This window comes from Trachurus trachurus, assembly GCF_905171665.1.
Source record: "Trachurus trachurus genome assembly, chromosome: 20".
NCBI lineage: Eukaryota > Metazoa > Chordata > Actinopteri > Carangiformes > Carangidae > Trachurus > Trachurus trachurus.
Genome location: NC_139911.1, coordinates 15619470 through 15636600, shown reverse-complemented (window position 1 = coordinate 15636600; position 17131 = coordinate 15619470). Strand labels below are relative to the sequence as shown.

General features: G+C 41.5%; 1 protein-coding gene across 1 annotated transcript; it reads right to left on the bottom strand.

Annotated features, from left to right (window-relative positions):
• Nucleotides 1–920: 920 nt before the first annotated feature.
• On the bottom strand, nucleotides 921–10500 carry LOC311003516 (uncharacterized protein; the record flags this gene model as incomplete). Its single annotated transcript, XM_083995284.1, has 6 exons — nucleotides 10363–10500; nucleotides 8599–9253; nucleotides 7835–7991; nucleotides 6134–7444; nucleotides 4866–5101; nucleotides 921–4115 (listed from the first exon to the last, which is right to left on the bottom strand). The coding sequence occupies exons 2-6, from the start codon at nucleotides 9244–9246 to the stop codon at nucleotides 921–923; spliced, it is 5547 nt and encodes a 1848-aa protein (XP_083851410.1). The 5' UTR covers nucleotides 9247–9253; nucleotides 10363–10500.
• Between the last annotated feature and the right edge of the window lie 6631 nt (nucleotides 10501–17131).

The following is a 17131-nucleotide window of genomic DNA, read 5'->3' as shown; positions in this document are numbered from 1 at the left end:
TTAGAAAGTAGACAAAGAAGTCCAGCAGTTGTAAATGACATGTTTATTCTTACACATCAATTTAAAGAGACAAAATTGTCACAGCTGCCACATTGTAAACAATAAAACCATTTATCCTAGATAGAAAGGACGTGTTACCAGAACTATGTGTTAAATAAGCTATGCCTACTTGGTGAAAATCAACAAACTTATCTTATTTACACTTTAGATGACCAATATACAAAACCTTATTAAAGTATTTACTGACAATTTCTACAATATTCACACATCCCATATACTGTATATTCATTTGTTTTTTTAGAACTGTTAGGAGAATGAAAAAAACAATTAACAGCACCATTTTGACCTGAACTCCAGGCCAAACCTGAGCTGCGACCACGAATTGACCCTCTCACTGTGGTGAGGATTGGCCTTGTTGCCTGACATCTGCGGAGGGGGGGGGGGGACTTGATCTGTTTTAATAGTTTTAAAACAAGATTACAGTAATGCTCTGGGTACTTGCTCTGTTGACAGGCAACCCAGGAGAAGAAAAGAGCTGCTCTGGAGAGTGCATGGCAAATACACAATCAAGGTGGTAGCAAAAACAAAAACAAAACACATTTACTCTTTTTACACTGAACAAGGAACACAAACTGATAAATTGTATCGCAAGCTCTTTGTCAGATATGAATAGAATTGAATCCATCTGCTCATGCATCGGTGATACATTGTTACATATTCGGCGGTTTGTTCAACTGAGTTTACATAGTGTATTATGCCAAGGCTGTGGCAACATCAAAACGTAGGCACCAAAGTTACGATCATAAACTGTAGCCCAGTAATGTACATTTGATTTGATTTAGAAAAATAATAAAAAAGTCCTCAGTTCTTGTTTTGCAATTGTGTGATGTGTTATGAAATAGCTGAAGGAGACGAAGTCCTCACAGGATAGGACAGTTCTGACCGCAGAAATTGTACAGCAAGTCCAGCACATCAGGCTCCTGGATCCTCCTGTTCATTACTCCCTGACCTTTCCCGGGCTGCACCACGACAACCCCACCGTCAGACGGAGCCTCCACCAGTGGGTGCACTTTGTTATCCATCATCTTAAAGTCAGTAAGGACGCTAGGCAGCGCGCCGTTCCTCTCCGCCCACGTTTTGGTTTCCTCGGAACTGTCTTTCGTGTCGATGACGCTGTCTTCGTTGGCGCTGCCCTTGCTCACGATGCTCAGATCGTCCTGACACGCGTCTGAGTCACTGGCGTGGGGCAAAGAAAAGTAGGTGCACTTTCTTATAAGTGACTTTGCCTTGTCTTCCACCTCGGACTTGGTGGTGAAGAGCGAATATGTATTGTCTTGCTTCGTGTCCTCACACAGTCTCTCGTCAGGAGGAGAGTTTGTGAAGGCTTTGTTTATTCCCACTGGGTCTGAAATTGATTTTCTGATCACCGTGTTCTCTCTAAGAAGCCATCGTCCGCTATCAATGGGAACACTGTCTCCGGGTCCAACTTGTGCATTAAAAGCAATGCATCGTGTTGCTTCACTTAAGGTGTCCAGTGTATTACTGGAATTGAAATAAGAAAACTCAGACACTGCTTTGGATCGTGCAAGGTGGAAGGGAGAGAAAATGCTTGACTGCTCTTTCTTTTTCTCTTTGGGTGCAGATGGAGGTCTTTCACCTGCCTCCTCATCGGTGTTGTTATCTTTCTTGCCATACAGCCTCTCGATTGCTCTCCTCACAAAGCCTTTACTGATAGATTTCCGCGCCGTATCGTCTTCGCCACTGGACAGCTCGCTTGAAGTCTGGGACTGATAGCCGCCACTGGCCGAGGTCTGTGCTCTTAGCTGGGGCAGCTCTGATGTGTGCAAGGTTGGAAAACCTCTATGTCCATGCTGAATTTCTGCGGCACTCTTTGCCAAGAACATCTCCCTGATGGATTTGACCCTGCTGCCTTCAGGCTCCGTGGTGATGACGCCACTGGAATCGTAGCTGAAAGACAACGACGACTGAGGAGCTGATCGGGTACAGAGGGTTGACTGAGATGTGGGGGATTCAGAGGGTGAATCCTCAACATCTGACTCCTGCTGAGTATCTGTAACATCTGTAACATTATCTATCTTTTGTGGATCTGCAGCTTGCTTTTCCAGATGACTTATCCTCTCTGCAATAGACTGAGATATTACTTCTGCAGGCTGATGTTTGACTTTTTCAGATTTTGTGACTTTCAGCGGCACAGGAGCTTCCTCGTGTTCTTTACAACTTTCTCCTGCGTATCTGTCAATTTTGGCTTGTTCCTTCTCTGAGCTGCTGGACTCTTTCTCATAGTAGCTTAATTCTTCTTCAGTTGAGCTACTGATTTGCTCCTTTACAACCTTTGGCTGCTCTACCTCCACCTGCTCTTCACAGCTGCTGTGGTCATTTCCACTGTCCTCATCTGCACTAAATCTGTAACGCTGTGTTAAACTGTCTTCTTTGGTATATGGATCCTGATTTTCTATCAAACTGCTTAGACCTCTGTCTACACTTTCCTGACCTTTTGTATCACAAATGTGTTCCTCAGTCTCATCTATCAAAGTATTTCTCATCTGATCATCTAGGTGTTCCTCCTCCTCAGTGCTCTCCTTCTCTTCCTCAGTCTCGGACAAAGTTTCCTCTACTATCACCTTTAATTCTTTACATTCTGCCTCTGCCTGCTCTTCCTCTTCGACATCTGAGTTACCTATGCTTTCATCAACACTGATGTTTAAGCCCATACAGGATTTTTGAATCTCTTGTTCCCTCTCAGGATCGGGCACACTTGTTGGGTAAGACAATGTTTCCTCATTGCTCAGGTTGTCAGGTTTGTCTTCCTCTGTCAAAGACTGATTTTCACTATCTGGGCTGCAGATGCTCTCCTTCCTGCTGACACTCAGCTCTACATAGTAATTAGAGCTTTCTTTCTTGTCCTCTTCCTCCTCAGAGGAACTGTGAGGGTTGGACAAGTTGTTGTCATTGTCACTTCCCTCCTGTTTTATCTCCTCACATTCAACCTCTGGTGGTTCCTCATCTGAGCTACGCTGCTCACCTGAGCCGGATACGCTTTGCTTACAGCTTTCTCTCTGTTCTGCATCTTTATTGGCACTTGATATGTTCTGCCCTTTCTCCTCTGAGCCTGAATCATCATCAGAGTTGTTAGGTTCATTCTCTGAGACAACCACACTCTCCTCACTTTCCATCTGCCCACACTCCACCTCAGGACTTTCTTTTTCAAGATTGTTCTCAATTATGTTTGACATTTCTTGATTTTGGAGATTTTCTTCATCACATGAACTCGTAGCCTCCCTATTCCCTTCCTCAGGTTCAGCTGCTGGACATTTAGTCATGCCACTCTGCCCATACTGATCATCCTCGTCTCCAGTAGTCTGATCATTTGCACTGTCCATGTCTGATTGTTTTGCCAGGTCGGTGTCGGCGCATTTTTCATGTTGAGTACCATCTCCAGCATCAGCATCATCTTCTGTAGAGGAATGAGATATTTTGGAATCAACGTCATCTTTTGGTGACGGTTCCACTTTTCTGATAAACCTGGCAGACATGTTTTCTTCATCGTCACTTTCAGTTTTGTCTCCCATTGAAAGACTGGCCAATTCCACCTTGAGCTTCTCAGGCATGTCAAGGTTCTCCATGATTTCATCTATAACATTTTCCTCAATGCCACAGTCGTTTTCTGGACTAGTCTGGGCTATAAACTCTTCCTCTGAACAGTTTGGTGTTGAGCTGCGACTCTTGCATTTGTTACCAAGTTCCTGAAAGTCCCTCCAACTTTGGAGGAGCTGCTTCGAAGTTGACTGCTGTAGATTTGACAAACTAGCTTTTAACTTGTGCGAATCCTCAATACTCGCAATTTTTCTGAGAGAATCAATCATTTTTAGAGCCTCGGCACAGCTGACATTGTTTGCATTCAGCTCATCCGTCTTGAGGTTATTTATTCCTTCTTTTAGGGTCATGACGGACAGAAAAGCGAGGAGAGCTTTAGATGATGAGCCAAATGTAGAGGCAACATGAGAGGAGAAGTCAGGCACGCTGTTGGACTTTTCCAAGCAGGATCGACGTTTGTTCTGTGTGATCTGTCTGATTGACTTAATTGAGTAACAAATCTTCTCAAGGACAGGTTTCATGTTTGGCTGGTTTGCAATATTTAATGGCTGTGGCATAAATTGTGTGTCTGTCACGGGTTTCTCATCCTCTGTATTTGTAAGGTCGTCGGTCTTTATTGCTTCATTTGACTGTTGTGTTTGGGGACGTTTTCTTTCATCCGATGTTTTTCTTTGCGCCTTATTTGAAGGTTCCGATACATTGTCTGATGATAGGTTTCTGGAGAGCGTCCTTCTGCTTGACTTGTGTCTGACAGGTGGTGACACCATGTCCAGAGACTGAGAATATGGAGACAGTTTCTTTTGTAGGTTCGGTTTGTAGGGCATCTTCTTCCTCTCAGTCGAGGGGCTAGTAGTGGGTGTTTTAACAGAATGGTGGTCATGTAATGATGATGATTTTGGAGAGGTATTAGCATGTTCAGAGGAGATTTTCTTGGTTTGGGGTTTCCTCTCTGGAGATGGACTGCTTATTACTTTGACTTTTTTCACTGGTAGTTTAGGTGATGGCGCTTCTTTTTGAGCTACAAGTGGTGTTTTATTTGTTATTGTCTCTTTGAATGGGACATCCCTTGGTGTTGGAGTCTCACATGATGAAATGCTGGCTGATGACAGTCCTTCTCCAGATGTTAAACTAGTAGGAGATGCAGAAGTGCAACATGATGGACTGCTTTTCACATCTAAGATGCTGCTGGATTGCTGTGTCTTTTCTGGTGGCAGTTTAGTCCCTGTTGAACAGATGGCATTTGACAGCACCTTGTCATCAGCACCCACTGTGTTGATGGGAGTAGGTGATGAGCTTGTGTCTGAGCTAGCATCAGTATTTAAAGTATATTTATCCAGACAAGCCTTCCTGAGAGACATTTTCCTTTCAAGAGATAGATTACTGACTAAAGGGGCTCTTTTAATAGATGGAGCTCTTTGTAATGGGGCTTCCCTCGGCACAGTGGGAATGTCAGTTTGAACTGATGGTGTCATTTCCATTGTGTTACCTGTAGGTGATATGGTCTTGTCAGATGTAGGACTGATAGATAATGGATGATCATCTGACATTTGACTGCTCTCTGATGAGAGCCGATATAATGGGCTGCTGGCCACAGACGATACATCCGTCACACAATATTCTGTGTTTGATTGCTCTGTTATTTCAGCAGGCAGAGGTGGCGGTAGCTCCATTGAAATTGAATGGGAAGGAGTAGCTCTTTGCAATGAGATTTTGATTGGACTTGATTTATTTTCCACTGTAATGCCTGATTGCATTTCTGTTGCTGATTTCTTAGTCACTGGATTCATTTCAGAACAGGCATCACTCAGGAGGGGGTTTATTTCCTCCATATTATTCTGAGCTTCACTGGTGCAATTTTCTCTATTTGTGGTGGTGCCATGACTAGGAGCAATTTCCCCTTGCTTGGTCTCTGTAGTTTTCTCCGCTGGAGAATTTGATGATTTCTGTTCAAAACACTGGATCCTCAGTTTGACGGATGATCCCGGCAAACTCCCTGGCAGTGGTTCAGGATTGTGTTCTGACTCCCCATTATTATCACTTTCTTTTTCTAGGTGAATGTCTGCTTTTTTGCTTTCCTCATCTGGGTGGGAAGTAGTCTTAACGTGGGCTCTCTCCAACCAGTTCTCTACATATTTATTAGTAACGGAGCTGGAGGAGTTAAAAGCTGGCAGCTCCATGCTTTTGCTGATGTCATCAGACTTGTTTTCAATCTTTTTTTCCTGGTGCATTGATGTCTGCCGTGTTAGCATTCCTCTTGATTGACTCACTTCAGTAGAGGAAACATTCAGCCGGTTTGTTTCAAAAGAACTTGAATTTTCTGTCGGTGTTGATGATGTAGTTGGGTTTCTGAGAATACTTCTTGTTGCATCATCCGAAGGCTGTGAGGCGTTTGTTGTAACACTGCTGGCTCTGCTGGTTGCTCCCTTTTTTAGCCTCATTGTGCTTTTTGCTGATTTTGATTTTTTCCCATAAATTTTTTTAATGAATCCAGCACTGGAGAAAGTTTTCACTTTCTTACTTGTGTCTGTTGCTTCAGCAGGATTCTCCTTTGGTCTTTTCCCTGGCGTCAACAGCCGTCGGTGGTGTTTGTTGATCACATTGGGCCTTGAATAGACCCTCTTAGCCTTAGCCACCTCTCTTTGTTGCAGCTTCTCTTTGCCTCTGGTCGACTTTGGGAATTGTTGCTGGCTGTTTGTTGCCTTAATTGCACCAGTTCCTGACATATTCTCAGTCCTCCAGATGTTAATGGACTCAGATGCTGTCGAAGGTCTCCAGAGTTCAGGTTCGAACTCAGTATTCGAAGAGAACTGTCCTGTTTCTGAAGTAGCAGATCTACCAAAAAGACCCCCGGAGGAGGACATACCCTGAGTGCGAATGTTTGCAAAGAAATTGTCCTGGCAAGTTTGCTGTTCATATATGTGAAAAACAGTTTCAGTAAACTCCTCCCCACCGGGTTCAATCTGTAGGATCTCAGTCATCCCAGCCGATTTGAATGTGGAAACATTTCGGCTGCTTACATTGCTGGCATCCATGGAGCCAAGTCTTCTTGGTTTTGGTACTGGTCTAGTGGTACTCTGTTTGACCATACAGTATTGCTCAGTCATGGCTCCATGTTCTATTTGCTCTTTGTAGGAGTAAGAGCCAACCATACCCTTCTGAATATCTTCAGTCATCAGTGATGTGATGTTTTCCACAGAGGTTTTAATTTGTCCAATTTGCTTGTGCCCTGGTGTGGGGGTTCTCCTAAGTGACCGTGCCGTCTGCATTTGGATATCATCCTCCTCATTATCACTCTCGCTGACTGCTCCATTGCTCAGTGATGGTGGATCTTCATCATTGTTGTCTTTAGGTGTATCCTTGTTGATGCTGTCAATGGAAGCAGGAGGGCTTTGTAAATCCAATGAATTTGATTGAGGCGAGCAGATCTCCTGCTCTGCCTGCGGCGCTGGTAAACAGCTTGCATTAAGCTGATTGGCTACACTTGAGCGTGTAAGAGTGGTCGTCCAGTGAACGGTTTCCTCTTCCTTGATTGTCAAGCGCACCTTCATCTCCACTGTCATGCTCCCATCCTGGTTCACACGAAAGGACTTCTCAATGTCATCCTCGGTGGGCAGCGGGCCGCCCTGTCCTTCAGCTCCATCGCCCTCGGTTTCTGCCACAGACTCCAGCACACGGCTCGACTCCAACTCAACAGAGTTTGCCAGATTACTGGGCAGGTCGAATGAACTTTCCGCAATAGAGTTGTGGATCCGATTGATGATATACCTCTCAGATGATGGAGAGAATTTCCTTGACTTCGAACTGTATGACGTCAACTTCACCTTTTTACCTTTTCAGTCAATCAAAGGAGCCAGGCAGATTAAAAAAAAGGTTCATTTTTAAAGAAGTAGAATGTCCAAAGATTTCAGGTGAGGTTTGAAGAGATAGCCAAGAAGCATGAAGGGAAAAGAGAGAGAAAAAACAAAGTTTAGAAAGAGAGTACAGCTATTCACAGCTCATGAAGAACAATAGCCGGCATCCATGTAGACAGTGTATGTAGGTCATATATGGTATTAGGTGTAATATCATTGTCTCAGCACTTTCTCAATCTTCATCCCATGAGGGCAGGTAGATTACTGCAGACGCGCTGCATGTGTCGTGCGCAACAAGGTCCAGTGGAATAACTAAACAGAGATAAAACAATTGAATTGCATGGGGATATATCGAGTGTTTTACTTACGGTTTAAAGATTTTAGTCTTCTCGAAGCCCTTTGATTGGGAGGAATCCGTGTTGGAGCAGATAATTTCTGTACATTGTAGTTTGCAGATCTGAAGGGCTCCCTGCCTGCAGCCACTACAGTCCCAGAGCACATGATCAAGCCTGGTAGAGTGTCAACCTGCAGCAGACATAAAAAAAAACATGAATATACACACATGTATATTTCACTTTTATTTAGTCCAACAAATAAGATTAAAATAAAGACTAACAACTGTTCATCTTGATTCTAATAAAATCAGTTTACACGCATGTATGTCTGTGACCAGTCTAAATGTATAACTTAAATATGTCTTTGTGATACCACCAGGCTCTGAATATACAATAGATCCTTGACCCAAAGCCTTAGACTGTGGTATCCCAGAATGCCTTTCTGGGTATTAGGTTGTGTTGCCAAAGAAGCTTAGCACTTTCTCTTCTCATGTGATGGTTATTTATGGGGCAGGTTTAAGTCAGTCCTTTATGGGTCAGTAAAACGTACATATTTGTGTTGTATTTGAACATACTATTCTTCGGTGAACGTATATTTTAAAATATCTACCCATGTCTCTTTACAACCATAATGGTAACATATAAGAATAATCTAAAAATGGTGTCCAATATGCTCCAAATTGTCTGATTCATTTAGTGGATGCACTGTGATATTTTCTTAGGAAGATGCTTGTCTCTCTCTTGTACGTTTATGTCTTTGAATGAATTGTGTTGCATTGACAGACGAGAATACTCACACGTCTGCCATCAGGTGTGTGTAGTTTCACCACATGGACCTGCATAAGATCTGAGATATATTCCAAGATTGACTCGAAAGTAGGCGTATTCCTCTTGTGAAGCACCACCGTGTGTCTTACAGAGGGATCTCCATTGCGGAAAACAAGTAGCCTCTTTGGCGTTCGCACAACCACTCCTTCTTGCTTGTTAATGTTTTGGCCAGGGAAGAACCTGCCCTGTTGGACAGTCCGACGTCGAGAACTAACGGGCCTGGCATGGTACCAGGGTGGCAGCTTCTTCCTGGCCAGCGCCAGATTGATGGGTTTTACCTTGCGGCTGTCGGAGCAGATGTAGGACTTCCCATCCTCCAGTTCATCCAAAGTATAAATGGCATGAACCCCCCGAGGGGTGGTGATGTTCCTCACCCCAAAGGGCAGGGGAACCTTCTTAGAGAGACTGTCCAGGAGAGCATCGAAGGTTTTATAGGTACGATTGTTGATGACCATCCGCAGGCCATTGAACTGAGGATCCCCACTTTTGTAGAAGCACACCCGCTTTGATAGAATAGGGTCTTTGACGCTTGGGTGTCGAGGGCTGCCGAAGGTGAGGCCGCTCCCCGATGATTGGTCAGGAGGGATCCTCCGAAGCCCTGTCTGGTGCATCATCATTGATTTGCTGTAAAATATAAATGTAGAAAATAAATATATAGTAGAAATATATAGGTAATATTCTGCATGACATGGTTATTGGTGAAATCTAAACGTTTCCAGCACAGTATCAATGGTGATGATCTCCAAAAGGTTTCTGATGCTGCTTCTACACATAAAATGTAACACAAATATACAGTAAACAAGAGTCACCACAGACATCTTCCATTCATTTTGTTCAATTCCAATTATAAATGTCAAGGAAATGTGTATTAAATAACCTAACGACGCAATAATACATTATCATCCAAAGAGTAAAACATTTTTTGGCACATTTATGATCATAAAAAACATCTGTGCGTATTTGGCCGTCTGCAAAGGGCTCAACACACAAACAACATTAGCATCTTGTTCAAGACAATTTAAATTATTTATGAAGTGTAAACAGCTGAATGACGTCTTGCAAACATATGTTGTTTACTCCGTTCCACTGTCGACATCAGGTAACATGACCTGACTTACCGGGAAGGCTGCCACATGAATGGCATCTTCAATTACTTGATTACTTTGGTTTGAACAAGTGATGAAGATAAGTGTTTCATTCTCTTTCACCAGAACTTATACCCAGTATTTCTTTAAGCATGTGTCAAACTATGAGATTCCCTAACAAGTTTAGAAGAAAATACAAACAACATGTCACAACTATCCATAAATATTTATGAAATTGTCTCATATAACCTGAATTGAGTCTTTTTAAACATTCTATCTATTGTGCACTTAAAAAGATAAGAGATGATTTGGACACAATTTTAAATTAAAAATAATTTTATTCAATTTGATTAAAAAAAAGGTCACATTTCATTTTAAATTGATTAGATTTTTTGTTATTATTATAATGGACAGTAGTAATAGCAGCAGCAGCAGTAGAAGTATTTATCCAATAACCAGCATTAACAGGAAAAAATATTAGCTTGTTGCAAAACAAAACAATATCCAGTTAGAGTTGTATGTCCACATTTGTCTAATGTTGCAGGTGTAATAGTCACTGTCTGGACGCAGTAAACAAATTAAACACAACTCAGTGAGCAAACAAACAAACCTAAGGATATGAACTGAGGGATTTCAAAATAAACTCACCTTAAGTCAGCATCATGAAATTTCCAACTGTTGTCAAGCGATCCATGAAATGTTATTCCGTGTACTACATGTTGACTGCTGTCGAGCAAACTGCACAGCAACAGTTTATTTCGGGAGACACCATCATGGTTAATTTGCTTAATCTTTGCTCAAAGTTAATCTCCACTGCAAGTGCGGTGCTTGGAAATCCTTCTCAGGAAGGTGTGTCACACAGATTCAGGTAGCGCTGTAATAACAGGCCTGACAATGAAGAATTATATATTTGAAAAAAATACTTAAAACAGATTTCAATATAATTTTTTTCCTCTGAAATTTATTTTCAGTTTGCCTCGTCAAATTTCAAAAGAAAAAAAAAAAGAAATGTTTTATTTTTTACAGTTTATATTTTCTCGTATTTTGCTCTTAGAAGAGACTTAAATGAAAGCCCACTATTACACCTGCAGAAGATTATATGAATAATAAGGACACAGTTTTCTCCACGAGTGGCAACAGATGGCAGCTTGGCATCCAGTTGTAATATTCGTGCAGGGTTGTAATCTCATTGAGGACCTCTTTAGATAATAAGGATTAAGGGGCTCTTCATTCGCAAGACCCTGAGAGGACAACACTTGTTTACAGTGGAATGGCTTAAGATTCACCCTCCTACATCTTACTAATGAGATATCACATTAATTAGCAATTTCTTTTTTTTAAATTATGGATTAGTTTTGTCTTTCAATACTTGCTCTGTGTGTTCTGAACAGATACAGATATAGTCCAGACAGTATAAAATAAGAGATTTAAAATTAGCAGACCCATGTAGGGACAATCATATATAGCCTAGTACCTACAGAAATACACATGTTATAAATTGTTACAGTGAAGTTCAGAAGGGTAGTGGAGTCCAGATTAGGCTGAACCGTATTACTCGGGGGTATTAGCCGGTAATGTATGCTTAACCATGAACTATCACGAGTTGCATAACAGTTACCAAAACTAGACTGAAGTTGGTCTATTTCTGTAGTGAAAGAGATTAGATGGCAAGGGATGACTTCATTCCTCAGTAAACCTGTGGCTGAAGTGAAGGAATCAGAGGAATACACCAGAAGTTATCATGTTTCAGCTCAGTATAAAAGGATAAAGTGATGACACTCGTACTGTTTAGTTTACTGCTGTAAAAATACCTCAGGTGTGTATGAAACAGACGATATGTAGCCTACTATAGGAAAGAATTCCTGCTGCGCCCGACCAGACAGATTCAGAAATGCCACAGGACGCTCCCATGTGTCGAGCCCATGACCTGTTCCCAAAACAACAACTCACAAAAATGTGAAAAATCTGTCAAAGGAAGTTGGGGGGACAATGGAGGAAGCCCTCAGAGTAAACAGGTAGGCCCGAAGCCTGCATGCCCCTCATTCCAGCTCTCCGCTGCAGAGATAAGAGGCGAGCAAATGTTGAAACGGAGCGGGTGAAAAAACGGCTGGTCACGCTGATACAGCGGCACAGATCCTACCAACCAAACACAACCCAATCAGACTGGAAAAAGGCCTGAGCCGAAGCTCGGCACTCAGAGCAGCGTGACAGGTAATAGCAACAAATGTCTGAAGCTCCATTTGTCACATAACCTTCCACGTCACGTGTTATCACCAACCAGCTGGTGATATGAATACTGTTATTTTTCCTTCACATGATTACATGTGAAATCACACGCCGCCATGACAGAGATATCTGTCTCTGCGTTCCGGGTATATTACCACCCGTGCCTTGCTCTATTTTTAAGTCCTTGCGCCTATACTGCAACTAATTGGCGCCAAGTTAGATTCAAACCTATGCTGTTAATGGGAAAAAATGTGTGATATGTTTTGGCCCTTGTCCCCTTTCTATATTTGTCCCAGCGTCCTTCATGCAGCTGCTCCTCCAGATCTGTCTGCCTGTGTTCCCATCAAACACCTCTCTTCAGTCTGCTTATTGCCTCAATTCGAGAGTCTTGAGAGCAGAAACACACACCGGTGGCCGCGTTGAAAACGAGATCAGTTTGCGCCGACATTGAGCCACGTCTGGCCTCTGTAGTGTCATTTAAAATAAAATACTCAACTTGTCCTGTCACCCTCGTAGTAACTGGTTAAAATTCTTAGCATTGCAGCTGTCAGGAATTCAATTATAAGTGATGCAGCTGCACTGTGACCAACAGCAGCTTTGAACATTCGCTCCAATTAAAAGTCAGGCCGTTGATCCTGTAAATATGATCTCTTTGAAACTTTCCCTCTGCCCAGAATCAATTTGTTCTCACAGAAATGTTCAAATATGCAAAAAATAATGATAAATTCCGTTTTTTCCTTTGGGTCCACTTTAGTGGTAACTTTTTAAAAAATGCGGCCTGGCACGATTTGAGCCAGAAATATGCTTACTATTCAAAATTCCATTCAAGTTACATGATGTTACATCTTTTTTCCCCTCCGAACTTCCAGTGGAATTCCCAGATTTTGAATGAATCCCTGCCAAACAGGACTCATAAGGTCACACCACCGCCCGTCCCCTCTCATCCAAAACCCCTCGCACAGCAGTCAGAGGTCCCCACCCCATCCATTTTGAGCGCTCCGTATCAGCTGTGCCAAGCTTTTAATCTGCCTGGTGACATCCCAGTGTTTCCTGCATGGGACAGAGGGAGAGATAAGCACGCTCCCCTGTGCGGTAAATCACTCTGCACTCCCCCTCGTTCACTGATATGACCATTATTCAATTAGACTGCACTCAAACTGACCGCAATTCTTGGACTTGGCTTTCAGAGGCCGGCGATTGTTTTTACAATATTTTCTTTTTCTTAATCTCTTTTTTTTCTCCCCCTGTTTATAGCGTCTGCTTTACTTTTACTTATGACAATCATATAAAATAGTGGGTTATTGCCAGTGATGGGAAGTCAACATATTTGGAAATAGTGTAATTATGAGACCATACAAATGCTGATCTCAAGAGCTCAGTTTCAGTTTCCGACTGTGTTTTAAGGTCTGTTCTCATTTTTGTTTTTATCATTTTAAACATAGCTACAGCAAAGCTACAGCTGAAGTAAAAACAGTGGTATGTATCAATCTATAGAAGCTAAACGTGGGTCGTAGTGAAGAGACATTTCTGTAATCTTTATTATGTCTTTAACCCTGAGTTTTCTTGCTGAACATATTATTGGAGAAATATTTACATTAATTTATAATTACAGTAGCCTATATATGACATTTTTATTGTATACTATTTCTACACCTGCATTTCCTCTTATACAAAAGCATACTGTACTTTTTGTTGTTTTTTTCCTTTTATATGACAGCAGTTATTTAGGCCTACTTAAATTTCAATATTAAAGACATAAATAGTTGATTAAAAACCTATGTAACATACAATAAACACTTTTATAATCTTCCAATACTTATCCAGCTACTTTTACATGAGTCATGATTTCATATATTATGATGTATTTCAGGTATTTTTAGATTTTGGCATTGCTATTTAGAGTTAAGTAAACTAGTTGTGCAATACTATAAGCAGCCCGCAGCAGATTAAAAAGTGATGTGGTGGCCAGCCAATGTCTTTTGGATATGTGAGGATACAGTATATCAACAACCGAGCCTCTCAGCAGCAACAATATAAATACTGATATGCGCAGAATGTCGACTATTTTTCTCCCCGAGGGCAGTGGCAGGCAGCGTCCTCCTCCTCACCAAAGGGCTGAATACCACATGGCTGTTAGCTTTGTAGGGCCCGGGCGGAGGGCCAGTCTGCTGACGGGACAACCTGGCTACGCAGGGCCCAGATAGCAGCCCGGGTGAGGAGTGATTTATCCGTCTGTGCTCGCATCAGACAACCTTCCTCTGATTAAAGATCAGTCACTGAGCGACAGAGCGGAGTGGAGTGGAGAGGGCGAGACAGGCGGCCTCCCTGTGTGAGACACTGGCATCCTGACCGCCACACAAATGGACTTTCCAGACGCTTTGCGAGCAGCACATGCACCGTGCTCTGTGCCTACAATGAACACACACGGTCAGACACACATTTACAAGTGGGCATATACAGGGGAATGTGCACGTAGTCATAATTTTTCCCTTCTGTCTTTTCATACACACACTTAAACAGAGACACGCGCGCACACACACACACACATACATACACACTCGCCAGAGCCAAGATAAAGACTTATTGAGTTGGCCTTGACTTTCTTTTAACCCGACAACAAAAGGATGTGGTGAATCTGAGTCGCCCACTGTTTGACTTGTCTCAGTGGGCTGTTAAAGATCAGTGTTCCTGATGTTCAGGGTTCACAAACAGGTTACTGCCTCCATCAATTTGAATGGAGGTGGTCTCTATTGTGTGTTCATACTGTAAAGTTGTTCTGCAGGCGTGAAAAGTACCTATGTTACTCTTCCCTGTTCCCGAGTTCTCTCAAGTAAATCAATTGTCCTGAATGATGATCAATTTGAGCCATATAAAGCAATTTGAATGTAAAACCTTTGTAACACACAATACGTCACAACTCTTATCTGCTTAGTTTGTCCGACCTTACCCCTCCTACATCCTGTGTCGGCTTCTTTTTCTTTAGCCCCCCTTGTTGTGGTCGCTGCCTTCCGTCATGTTATCTAAGCTGCAGCAGCTCTTTGACAGCAGCACCACCACCTGTGATAAACCAAGTCCCCTTTCTTCATTTATGTTTAAATAATCTACAGTATCTGTGATGACTTCTTTCCTATTTAACTATAAATATACTATAATATACTAGTTTTAGTATAATATCTAATATACTAAAAGAAATTACTTTGTGATATTATTGTCTTACTGATTAACATCTTTAGTGATTCTGACATAAACAGTGACACAGACATAAATCTTTCTGACAATGTCCATATAAGATATGTAAAAAGTTATAATACAGAAGTAATTTGTTCTCAGGCCATTATAATTTGCCTTGATGTGGCTAACAAGGATTTTAAAAATGAAAAGTCATCAGTTTTAATGTGGTCTGGGTGATCAAATGAGATTTTTACACAATAAACGAACATATCACGGAAATAGTTTCAGTATCAGTCGGCATAGAAATCTGAACAATACACTATAGACTACAACAATCCTTTGCTTGTCCATCAGTTTTTATGGCCACAGCCTCTACAACATTGAAGGAAACAGAGGACAAAACCTGGAAATATAGTTGGTGATGTCAGATGCAATATTCAGGAGACTTACATTTCTGTCAATTATTCTGTTTCCATGATTAAATAAAAAGCGTGATGTCTTTTATATGTCAGGGAATCCAATAAAAGCAGCCTTTTAGTAACAGCACAGCACAGCGCTGCCTGGCGTGGTCAAGGTAGGTAGGGCCGCAAATGTGTCATTAAACAATAATCAGAGGCAGCCAAAGAATTTACACACACACACCCAGATACACGCACACACATACACACACACGCGCACACACACACACACACTTCTGCATATTTCAGGTGTTACATTAACACAGCCCCCTGGAGAAAAACTTCTGTGACAGGTTAACAACTAATCTGGCAATATTTTGTCTGTGAATAATTAATAGTTTTTGCACATAGTCTGCTATAATATGAGACTTTAATATGATTTCACAAGTGTAGAGGAATGAATAGTTATTTTTATTTTGAGATAATAATATTGCTTTGATGTATTCATGCCAGTGATTTGTGAATCCAGTGTGCCACAACAAACCAGTGAAGTGACGTCTTACAACACAAGTCGTGCTAATCGTCACAAGCACAAGCAGAGCTGGAGCTTGAAATAAACGGCAGTGCGTGACCACAGCAGGACCTCAGTCAGGGATTACTGGGCCATACACCACCTCACCTGGATTCACATCCAACTGACAGCAGGCTCACATGCTGCCCTAGCTCCCACAAGGACTCTTGTGTGACCTCACTCTGCAAATCCAGAGTTACTAATTACGACCACAGTGGTGGCTTTTTACAGAGGTCTTGTTTCGTATTGAATTTACCCATTGATGCCATTGAAGTACATGGGTTTAATTGGATCAGCACTGCAGCAACAAGTTGTATTCAGATAACTAAACATGGCCAGTTATTACCCCCGTTGCTTTTTTTTCTTGTATATTTACAGTATTGTGGCATTGTGTAGGTGCACTGAAACCTGTTGTCTTAAGTATATCATACACATATAACTGTACAACAGAATTAGATTACACGGGTAAGAAAGAGTGAACAATTGGCTGGGAAAAGATTTTCTAAACTCAGTTTATGATTCTCTTATTAGGTTTAAAGGTACATAATATTACATAACTTTACATTATGTCATAATCAGTCAAAATGTAATAGATACATCACACAGTACACTTGAATGTTATGTAAAGATAATCAAACTTCTTTGTTGATAAATCTGATTTTATTCACTTTTACAGCTGTGATATCAATTATTTGAAGAAAAAACAACAACATACCAAATAAAGGGTTAATTTCTGCTATTACACATTTAAACAATTCTATAAAATATTCACCATCAGGGAAAAATATTTTAACATATAGGATTAAATCTGTGTAATAGTAATATAGATGATCTGAGATCATGTTTTAATTTGACTGTGAACCTGATGTAGTCCTGTGCACAGCTGACCCCTGGTGGCCACAACCCACAGTACATGTTGCCTACTCGGCCTCTGGAAAACCAAAACCCATCAGTTTCACATTTTCATATCAGAATAAAAAACTTTAAATTAGATATTTATTGGTATGAAAATGTTGTGTGAGTATGAGTGTGTTACACGTGTCTCCAAGAG